The following is a 12183-nucleotide window of genomic DNA, read 5'->3' as shown; positions in this document are numbered from 1 at the left end:
TTTGCAATTTTTGGCACTAGATAAAACCAAATAATGAGACGAAACCAAATTTACCTTAAAACCCTAGACGATCGTTCCATTTGGCACAACAATTCAACCAAATAACGAGACGAAATCCTACTCCGTAATTCGATCCTTCAAATATTACTTATGTTTTACAATTATCTCACCATATTTGCTATATGCTTACTATAAAGCACTATTTGTTTCCAATATAATATGATAGTAACATGTTGCATTTTTGTTAGTTAAACGGTGAATGTCCACAGATCAAAAGTACTATGTTGCACAACACAAACATTAGTGCAAATTTATTTCAACCACAATAACACCAACAAATATTTAAGATATAGTGGATCAATTCACTAATGAATATTGGTGAAAATTGCTTGTAGAGTGAAACACAATCCCAATAAGTGGGAAGAAAATATAATAAGTTTTGAAACATAATTCTTTTGTAACAACACACAAGATGGTTACTTTCAAACATAATTTTTGTATAACAATATATAAATATTGAATGACACTTAATTGATTGGTGAAACACAATCTCAATTAGTGGGAACACAATATGGTTATTTTGAAATATAATTCTTTTGTAATAACATAAATATGGTTACTTTCAAATATAACTCCCTTGTAACAAAACATAAATATTTAATGTCTAAAATGTACAATTTTAGGTATTTCTTAATAATGTACTGATTATTAAAGTCATAAATTGATTATAAAAACCATAAGTTGACATAAATAGGGATACATTTAATTTTAACCACACTAACAACAACAAATATTTAATATTGAGTGGGCAAATAATATATGGCCCAATTTAGAGCATTTATATTTGCTTGTAGTGGGAAACACAATCCAGATTATTGGAAACACAGTGTGGTTACTTTAAAATATAATTTTTGTGTAAGGGAACATAATATGGTTACTTTCAAACATAATTTTTCTAAAACAAGAAAAACATATTTATTTAATGACTTATATGTACAATGGCTAGTAATTTATAACATTAAATTGATTATTGAAGGTCTTTAATTATTAACACAAAAAATGTCACCGTATTTTTACAAACCCTAGTTGGTAGTTAGGTCGTTCGTTTAGCCATTGATTATGTTTAACAATATTTAGTTGATTATCAGAGACCCTAGACTTAAAAAGGAACAACAACAAAAGCGAATCAGGACAAAAATCATTAGTCGATACTTCGTTTGATTGATCATGCCTTTATTGAGTTTCGCAACATTATTATTTGGTGATTTAGATGCACAAACGTTTTAAATCACGTGACAGATCAGTAGTCGGTGAGTCGATTCATCGTTAAGACATCGTTTAAGTTTTAAAAAATTGTCCTCATATTTGTAGAAACGCTTAACCTAAGAAGGATGAACAACACTACAACCGAATCACGACACGAAGCAATAGTTGATACTTTGTTCACTCATTCAGGCTTTCTTTATGTTTTAAAATAATGTCACCATAATTTTAGAAACCCTAACATCATTGACATAATAAACCCATTTGTGTAGACAATTGTAGCTATTTACAAATGTATGGTTAAGATTTGACCAACACAATATCACTAATTATAAACCCAAGATTCTCTTACGGGAACACAATACATCTTTCATGTTATATGATGTCATCCCCTAAACTATTAATAATTACATCATGCTTGTACAAGGAGGACTTTTTTTGGTTGGGGAGGTTGGGGGGAATACACTTCACCATTTGTATTATTGAATAACATAGACTTAATTAGGAAGAACAATCGAATCACGACACGAATCAGTAGTCGGTGACTCGTTCGATCATTTAGGCCTCGTTTATGTTTGTCAATAATGTTACCCTATTTGTAGAAACTCTAACCTTATAAGGGAATAACACAAATTAGCTACCCTAAACTAAAAAAAAAAAGACGTTTCGTTGATCGGTACATTCAATCGTGCCCTTTATTATGTCATACATTAATGTCACATATATTTGTAGAAACCCCAAACATAATAAGGGTGAACAACAATATAACAGAATCACGACATAAATCACTAGTCGGTACTTCATTTTAACATAATGTCAAAATATTTGTAGAAATCCTAACATTATTGGCATAACAAACCCATTCAAGAGCACAATTATAGTAATACAAAGATATGGTTAAGATGGGACCCACCACAATACTAGTGATTATAAACACAATATTTTCTTATAGGAACACAATACATCAATTATATAGTTTACAGTTTACACCATCCACTTCCTCCGCCTAAGAAGAAGGGACGAAATTTAAGTTACATTCTAACACCAATGCAAGGTGCGATATGTCCATAAACATGGTTAAAAAATAGCTATACCTTGGTTTTCTTCTTCCTTTTACATTCCTTCATGACTTTCCAGCTCTTCATGGCCTTATTAAAACAACAATACCCCAAATTCTTGCCGAGAATAACCCTATGGGCAATCCGAAATTTCATAGTCAATTATATATGCTGATTTACCAATATTACATAAAGTATACTAACTATGTAATCTTTCATTCAAAATTATGTGCCACCAAATAAAAGTGTGGGTTTCGCAAGATGGAAGTGGCTTTTTTGGGACATATAATTTCAGCACAAGCAATGATAATTTCAACAAAAGTGTGAGTAGCGATGGATCAAAATAAGATCCAAGTAATGATGGCTTGCCCAATACCCAACTATTAACATGTTAACAATCACTAACTATCAAAATTTCACAAAGTATTGAGTAAAAATTAAAAAATGGGGTTTCACTCAATTTGATAAACTAGCACATGGTTGTGTTGATTAGTAGATAAATTGAAAAAAAAATCCCTTAAAATGAAAACAAGTCATATTAGTATGAGTCACTGCAACTAATAATCACAAAATTTCATTCAAGTTCATCGAAATGAAGTGGTAAAGACATAAAAAAAACATCAACTTTTAACTATACTATAATTTATAGAATATGGGTATTATATATATTACCAAAATAAACTCTGCAAATAACAAACAACACCACCACATTTAGCACGAAATTTTTGGCTTCATCTCTCATCTTATTTCAACCTTATACAACCACGAATGTTTTTCAATTTAACCCACTCAATTTCTTGAATTTAACAAAACCCAATCAATTTCTTAAAATTTAACAAAACCCACTCAATTTCAATGAAATTTAACAAAACGTCAGTTATTATACACGAAATTAAGACATGTTTAGAAAATGGGAAAATTTCTTAGGTACCCCTGAGGTTTGGCGTAATTCATAAATTACCCTCCACATTTGGGGAATTCCTCAAATACCCCTGAGGTTTGTGTTTGGACTCAAGATACCCTTACTATGGATGGAACTCTAACGCCGTTAGGTTTTCTTTCTCTCTCCTCCTTTTACTTGCCCTCAGCCACTGCTGCCACCACCCTTTCATTTTCTTGCAAATTTTTCGTGTTGCTCAAATGTCCCTCCATCAATCTCCACCTTGCGACCTATATCTCCCCCTTACATTTCCTCACAAAGAAATTAGATTTTAGGGATTATTTGGGGCTTTTGAATAAGTTAGGGTTTTTCGACAATTCTTTTGCTGAGAACGATGGAGGCGGTGAAACAAGGCGATCTGGGAGAGGAGGAGGGATAGCCTCATGGTGGAGTTTACGGGGGTGAAGCACAGGGAGTCCAATAGGGAAGGAGGAAGGCGACGCATGGGACGAGTGCGAGGACTATGTGGGTGAAGGGGGAGGGTTGTATCGTCGGTGATGGATGAAGATGAGAGAGGTGTAGGCTTGTGGTGTCAGGTTGGTTGTGGTGGTGTGGTGGTGTCAGATTGATAGTCTCGGTACTCGTATCGGGTTGTAGTGCTAGTCGTGGTGTTGGTTTTTTCTGAATATCTTGTCAAAAGTTGTGAGTTAAGCATAAATACAACGTCATTTAGGACCTTCCCTAAACGTCATTCATACCCGAGAAATTTCTCAAAAAATCCTGAAGGTAAAGATTCTAAAAAAAATCCTCCTTTTTCATTCCAGTGTTTCACCCTGTAAGTTCACACATCCTTCTTTTCCTTTTTATTAGAAATTTCTGTATTTTGCTATTTTGAACTTCATTAGAATTGGTAATCATAGGAATCCCATTTGTGATATATTCATTTGGGTCTTCATTTGTGATTTTTTTTGTTAACTTTGATAATTGTTTCACAGTAATAAAGTGCCCTTTTTTTTTGGTATACTTTTCAGCTCATAGTTTATGTTTATTGCTGTTTTTTTTTCGGTGAATATGTTTTTTGTCGTTTGCTGCTGCATGTTTATCTTATTATTAATTTTTTTTGCTTGGGTAGATATGTGGGTACTTATAATTTCCTAATATTTGCGATAAACTTTTAGTTTCATAAGGTGATTGTAAAGGTCAAAGTGTAATTGAGGACTTAAGTCACTTGATCATAATAAAGGGTTACATTTAATGCTACTTATATGATGCATAAGAACAAGAAGTCTGTAGGATTTTTGATGTAGGTGGGATCCTGACGTCGAGATGTACACGGTCTTACCTCTTAACTAATCTAGCTTACATGGGGTTTCATTTTGTGTCAAAATGTTTGCTTCCGGATCGTTTGAACTATATGTTACCTAAGGGTGTTGTGTGTTTTTGGGTGATTGGAGTTCAATGATGGTATTTTGCTTGATATCATTATATCTGTTTGTTTTGTTTTATGGTTTTTGTTATTGATCCTGTAGAACGAAATAATGACGAAGAATGAATGAGAGGAGAGTATTCCATGTTATTGGTGTTAAAAAAAAAATCTCCATGTAGCAGTTAGACAACAAGAAACTATGTTTTTTGTTATAAAAATGCACTGAAGGACCAAGTTTTTGATGTAATAAATGCAATGAAGGACTTAACTTTTTTTTTTTTAGGACTTCAACTTTTCGCTGATCTCAGGTGAGTTAAGTGGCCTGAGATTTAACTCTAGGTCCTTAAAGATGAAAAAAAAAGTGAAAGATCCTTACAAGTGAAAAATACTAAATGTTAAATCATGTATTTATGCTTAACTCAGTATTTGTTAAAAAAATAATCCTATCACTGTTAACATCTTGCACGGAACCTTTTGGCCTGTTCCTAATGTAAAAACTTCTCTTTATGGATGAAATCAAGAATCTACTTACCCAACTCCACTATCTATACATATATATTAAAAGGCGTGCGTAACAACGTCGAAGGGTCACGTGGCACCCTCCTCCTGCCACCAGAATTTTGCCACGTGTCTGTTAACCAATAAAGTCAAGTAGTCACTTTTAAAAAATAAATAAATATGCTAAAGCCTGGGCTTGAACCCTTGACCTTATGTAAGGATTTTCAAAGAATCACCATCTCATCCAACATCTCTTAGTGATCCATGTTTCCACAAAATTACAAATATGTCTTGTAATTAGTTAATGTTATTAAAGATATCCCTTAAAGTAAATAAATTTGCATGTTCATTAAAATTAATTATGTATGCATGATACCATTTGAAGAGCATTGTTGACCACTACAGTACTACCACTAGGGAGTTTTAGTTCATGTAATCTATGTACAATAAAAAAAAATTAGAAATTGCATAGTATAGGGTTTGATCCCGAGACCTCAAGTACATATACTAAATTCTTAACCACTAGGCTAAGTTGTACTCCCTCCGTTTCCTAAAGATCTTCCCTTTTTCCGTTTAAGGGTGTTTCCAAAAGATCTTCCCTCTTTTGCTTTATTCCTTATTTGGCAAAACAAATTTCCCTATTTACCCTCTCATGTCACTATCATATGGTCCACCATTACATTATTAATTCAATTTACTCTCTTTCTCTCTCCTACTTTAACTCCTTTTATTTGTTTATTTATCTTAACCCCTTTCCCTCTCCTATTTTACTCATACCATGCCCCACACAACTTGATTTTCCTTGGTATCTGTAGTAACTGGGAAGATCTTTAGGAAACGGAGGGAGTATTTATTGTTATTATCATAAAGTATTATATTAATAAATGAAATTTTTTCTTACCCGGGGCATAGCCCGGGCCTAAGAACTAGTATATATTAAAAGGCGTGCGTAACAACGTCGATGCGCCACGTGGCACTCTCCTCCTGCCACTAGAATTTTGCCACGTGTCTGTTAACGAACAAAGTCAAGTGGTCATTATTTAAAAATAAATATGCTGAAGCCTGGGCTCGAACCTCTGACCTTACGTAAGGGTTTTCAAAGAATCACAATCTCATCTAACATCTCTTAATGATCCATGTTTCCACAAAATTAAAAATATGTGTTGTAATATTAGTTGATGTTATTAAACATATCCCTTGCATCCTTAAAAATAAATAAATTTGCATGTTCATTAAAATTAATTATGTATGCATGATACCATTTGAAGAGCAGTGTTGACCACTATAATACTACCCCTAGGGAGTTTTAGTTCATGTAATATATGTACAATAAAAAAATTTAGAAATTGCATAGTATAGGGTTTGATCCCAAGACCTCAAGTACATATACTACAGTCTTAACCACTAGGCTAAGTTGTATTTATTATTATTATCATAAAGTATTATATTAATAAATGAATTTTTTTTCTTACCCGGGGCGTAGCCCGGGCCTAATAACTAGTTGAAAGGCAAATCGTGTCGCTTATTATGTATTTATGTTGCTTCTCTTAAACACTTTACAACAGTCCACCAGAATATCTATGTCATTAATATGGCTTATTTTCCGTCTTTAGATAGAATAGGGCTTTGTCTTAATGGACATCAGAATACAATTTAATTTCAAGTCTACCAAACTGGAAATCAGATGGTATGCTAATATCCATAAGACAAAACCTTAAAATTGCTGCAAAGCTTTGAACGAGAAGTGGAACAAATTTTTAATATGTTCAAATTATTAGTGACTTGTCAAATATTACCTCCGTCTTTTAATTGATTTACTATTTCTAATTTGGGTATTACTTTGGATTAAAACAATTCTTAAAGAAAAATTTCCAATATATATAAGATATACTTCCTCTGTAACAGAAAAGATGCAATAATTAAACATTTTATACCTCATAAATAATATCCATTAGTTGCATTTTTTTTGTTGAAAGAGGAAATATAAAACATAGTCATGTGGGGTCTTGTTTGATTCGTTTCATTGTGTGCATTTGGAAAACCAAACTTTTATAATTTTACTAATCAATATGTAATTAAAGATATGACCGTTACAAACAAAGTGTATTGGGAAAATGAGAAATCTATTAACTATTACGCGACTAAGGCAATACTCTCTCTGTTTCAAAATATAAGGCATTCACGCTTTACAAAAATTTGCTTCGACCACAAATATCTCTAATACTATAAATAAAATTTATATTGTTGGATTCGTCTTAAAAAAATGTAATATCCCGTATTTAAGTAATATTAATTATCGGATTAATTATAAATTAAATCTTTTCAAACTAACAAAAACAAGAATTATAGATATTAAAATGTATAATAAGCTATTTCAAGTTCCCTTTATTTGATCTAACTAGTGAACAATAGAACAAGTATATACTTAAGCAAAAATAGAAATTTACAAAAATGCCCCTATGAGCCTAAGAACTCTATACCATCTTCTTCCGTCCTCCATTTTCTTTCTCTGGCAAATTATTTTGAAGTGTTCACACATGAAATCAAACACTTCAATTCAATACTACAACGCTCATGTCAGAAATCTTCTTCATTAGTCAATAAAGCTTTCTACAATATCTCACAAAAATCTGGAACTTTGAATTCTCCATCTTCCTTCATTAATATAACTTGACCAAAGTTCATATGCTTTGAATTATAAACTGAGCAGCAAAGCAATGGTAACCTCCAACAAGTTCTATAAATACCGATTGATTTCCAAGATTTGCGAACACAAACAAAACCAAAAAAAAATCGGAACTTTGTCAACCAAAAATACCACAAAATAAACCCACTGCTCTGTTTTGGGCAAGCTGCCCAGCACCGCCACGACACCACCAACAACAACATCGTCATCCACCAAACGCCCTGTGCACCACCACGACATCACTAACCACCACCTGCGTCACCGTCGCCACCACGGTGGCAGCATCACTTAACCACGCACTCCCTTCCTTTCTCTCGCTACACCCACTCGGCCACTCGCAGCACCATTCTCTCTCTTCTCGACCCACCTGTGCCGACGCGCCTCCATCGGAACCAACTCCATCTTCACTCCGACGAATCCGACGAATCCGACGAACAAGCTCACTGCCGCATCCTCCCTCTCCGGCGACACGCAGCTGTTCCTCTTTTCCCCTGTTTTGTTTTTGCCGCAAGGTATATGGAAACATACCTTCTGTTTCCTTTATATTCTCTTTCCTTTTTATCTTCTGTTTTGTATGAGTTATAGTATGTAGGCTCATTTAATAATTGAACTTGATTAGTGATTTCGGGCCTAATGTACCTAACCATATTTTACTAAAAACAATTCACGTAAGTTTATGAAATGTTGATACTGACTACCCATTAATATTATTGGAAGCATTTCGTAAAATTACAACTAGTTACTAGTTTACTACAATGTAAGTATAATATAATCTAAGTAATATGACTTAGCTTAATTAACGGGCAACTTGGGAGAAACAAGTTTAGCAAATATAATACTAAGTAGTCTTATCCTTTATTTTGTTAAGTTCATATTATTAACCTTAATTTATTAATATTTAAATATGACAAGTTTTATTTTTATAAAAGCTAATGTAATAATCCCTTCAAAAAAAAAAAAAGCTAACGTAATAATAATAATTATTTAAGTAATAAGACGGTACTTATAAAGTTTAGTAAACAAAACGAATATACATAGTCCAACTATTAATTTGGTTAATGAGTCAACCTTATAACTATAATAATAACAAATGAGGAATATTACAGTATTAAATTATTGGTTAGATTAAGGAAAAAGGGATATTACAAGCCTCCCCCGACTATCAAAGTTACTAAGCAGGATTTGAGGTAACGTCTACTGCTAACACCCGCATTCCCTTTCTAAATATATGTTTTATTCCGACCTTTATATAATGTTTATGTTAAATATATGCTTTTATAGATTGCGGGATATGAAATCTTTTTATGAACCTGATATTTCATGACGTTACGTAATTTATGATGAATTGCGAAAGATTAAAGAATATGATTTTCATGATGATTGTGAAGTATAATGTATAAATAAAAAGAAAGGAACATGATAAAAAAAGTGAAAGATGGTTCTTGGCAGTACGATGTTATGTTGGTCGTGCACGTACCGTTCTATTCTATGGCGGAAACGCCACCTTCTGGTTAGGGACAATTGTCCCTGGTGGCACCGCACTATGCTTGGCTTTATGCCACCTTCTGGTTAGGGATGATGTCCCTGGTGGCTATTGCCCTATGATTATGATGATGATGATGGGAGACGTCCCTGTATGTTATACTCGCCAAGTTACCAATAAGATAATTATGATGATGATTATGATATGAAGATAATAATGAATTTATGTTTACATAAAATGTTTATGAAATGTTTTTACTCTATTCTCTCTCCTCCCTGTTTGCAACTAAAATGAATTGAAATGAATTTACGATTTAGAGTGTATGTTACTGGGCCTCGGCTCATGACGTTTTGCTTTTCTGTTTTAGGTAATGACGGGGATGACGGAATGGCGTAGCAGTGAGGAATATTACTACTTAAATTATGCAGACTCTTATTAATATGTATTCTAAGCTTGAGAACATTAGTTTATGAACCTTAATATGTTTCACCTAGTTATTTACGCATTTCTAAGTTAGTTATTAAGTTTAATATTTATAAAGTTACGTTCTTTAACGAACTTATGTTGCCTTGTATTTTCCAAAAGGAAAGTACGGCAGTAACGCACCGACTAAGTTAAGTCTTCCGCTGCTAAGTAAGAGCTAATTAATGAATTAACGATGCTTAGGAGTCGGGGCGTTACAAAAAATACTATAATAATATTATTTTTTAAAATTTTCTATCAACATAAATTGAGAGTAATTAACGGTCAAAGTTTGACCTCAAACATTATGCGTGCCTTATATTTTGAAACGGATTGAGTATAACATAGAAAAATAAACATCAACGAAATACTATTAACTAGCTACAGCCTTCAAGAAAATCTACATAGAATGTAATCGATTACTAATTCAAGATTGCAAATAGTTTAAATATTTTCATGCCAAAACATCTAGAAACGTAAGAACCTAATTTATCTCTCTTTGGTTTGGGAAATAGCTTTTTTTATTCATATACAGTAATTACGCATCAATGTGCTAATCCAATTCTTTGGCAAAAGAGGATCAGAATACCACGCATTGACGTCTATGAGCTCATCTAAAAATGTTAGTAAGTCGTGGAACCTCTTGAATTTGGCGTGGATGTTACCCAACTTAGTTGGTAAACTTTTGTGAGGGTGGTTTCGAAACCTGAAATCGAATCACATTTACATCACTCCGCTTAATCGCTCATTTTAAAAAAAGAAAGGTTTGGCATCGCATCACAAAAGATAATATGTATAGATAAATTGTGAAAAACAACAATCCACCACTATAAAGACAACAGTAAGATTGTTGGAAATGGCTGCTCAAAGTTGATCTAGGTGAAATCTTTATCACCGACAAACCACACAACCCCAAGAAAAACAAGGGGCCAAAAAACTTTCAAATTATTGCAAAGCAAACATGTCTAATTACTCTAATTATTCCATAACGAATTATTGTATATTACAATCATTTTCCCAGTCAATCAACCAATCCATTCATGATCATGACTTAATAATTGATATGTACAACACGCCTTTTACCATATATATATTTAAGAAAAATTTGTACAATTGTAGAACAAATCAACCTTATTCAATTAATCATAACACAATTCAAATAACATATGATTTTTTTCCAAGACAAACATAAAGGAGCAGTCTATTGACTATTTCTACTATCTAAACTCGCAAATGTTTCACCTTAACTAGATAGTACCTGTAATGCAAGAGAACATCCTATGACTTCTATATCTCTTGATTATTTGCTTAGAAGGAGACGTAGAAATCCTACCAACACCGTTTCCCTCATCATGATCATACTTGAAGTTATACCCAACGTTGCTCCCATACTCCCCCGCAGACCCGAACCGGCGATGCCCACTTCTTCTACCCTCGAACTCGCCTCGTCTCTCCGATCGAGGGGCGTAGAACTCGCTGCTTTGATCATGATCATGATCTTGGTTGTGATGTTGTTCAGCAATATCATAGAAATCAGCTAAGTTGTAAGTTTGAGTAGCTCCCACAGAAAGGCACCTGTATTGCCTACGAACTTTGTTTCTCTTGATGGCCTTAAAGACCATAGGAATAAAACCCTCCATCTTTTGAAACACCTATGTTTTTATGGCTGATTTTATGAGAATCTTTTTGTGTTTGGATGATGAGACTATGCTTTATTGTTAAGGAGGTTGAGGTCTATTTGCTTTCTAGCTTATTGATCTGTTTGCTCCTGTTGGAAGGGTTTGGTGAGTTTTCCATTATAAGGACGTTTTTTTGACTTGAATGCTATGCTAAGGTATCACTATTGATGAGTTTATTAATAATATATTTGAATTTGAAAAGTCTTGCCATCCAACAAAGACATCAATTGATTGGAATAATATCATACATTGCAATATTGTTGGCTGTATCATCAAATAGCCAACTACTTTTTGCAAACATATTTCACTCCGTTATTGTAATACTAGTTTTACATACAAGCTATGTTTGCGAAAGTATATAAATTAAAGTAGGTAGTTGACCTTCCTCTTTTTTTTTTTTCCTTTTGATTTCTATCTTTCGATATCTTTGTGTTGCACCATATAATAAAAATTTATGAAATTAAATCTGAATAAGTTTTTTTTTTTTGAAAAAAAATCGTAGAAAAAAAAATTAGGAGACCCTTCACTTAGACGAGTACTAACTTTTATATAATTATATGCACACTATGCATGTAAAGTTGAAAGATGAATAGTAATTGCTTTTCCTTTTTTTTTTTTATAAAAACTAATAGAGTGGTAGGGACTTTGAAATTTAGTATGTTTAGAGAGGGTATGTGTTGAAGAAGACTTGTTGAACTTTTCTCTCTGCGAGTTCTCTAGCTTTGTTAGGCGCCATGTGCATACCTCG

The 12183-nt window shown here is 33.1% G+C and overlaps 1 protein-coding gene and 1 long non-coding RNA gene across 2 annotated transcripts; one reads left to right on the top strand and one right to left on the bottom strand.

Moving 5' to 3' along the window:
* The first annotated feature begins 7964 nt into the window (after positions 1-7964).
* LOC130590707 (uncharacterized) lies at positions 7965-9701 on the top strand. Its single transcript, XR_008968550.1, has 3 exons — positions 7965-8323; positions 8936-8998; positions 9662-9701. It is a non-coding gene; the product is annotated as an uncharacterized LOC130590707 (long non-coding RNA).
* A 1119-nt stretch (positions 9702-10820) lies between these two features.
* On the bottom strand, positions 10821-11583 carry LOC104889078 (hypothetical protein). Its single transcript, XM_010674219.4, has one exon. The coding sequence runs from the start codon at positions 11394-11396 to the stop codon at positions 11004-11006; it is 393 nt and encodes a 130-aa protein (XP_010672521.2). The 5' UTR covers positions 11397-11583; the 3' UTR covers positions 10821-11003.
* Positions 11584-12183: the final 600 nt, after the last annotated feature.

The sequence above is a fragment of the Beta vulgaris genome, chromosome 3, assembly GCF_026745355.1.
Source record: "Beta vulgaris subsp. vulgaris cultivar EL10 chromosome 3, EL10.2, whole genome shotgun sequence".
Classification (NCBI taxonomy): Eukaryota; Viridiplantae; Streptophyta; class Magnoliopsida; order Caryophyllales; family Amaranthaceae; genus Beta; species Beta vulgaris.
This window is presented reverse-complemented; position numbering and strand designations above follow the sequence as displayed.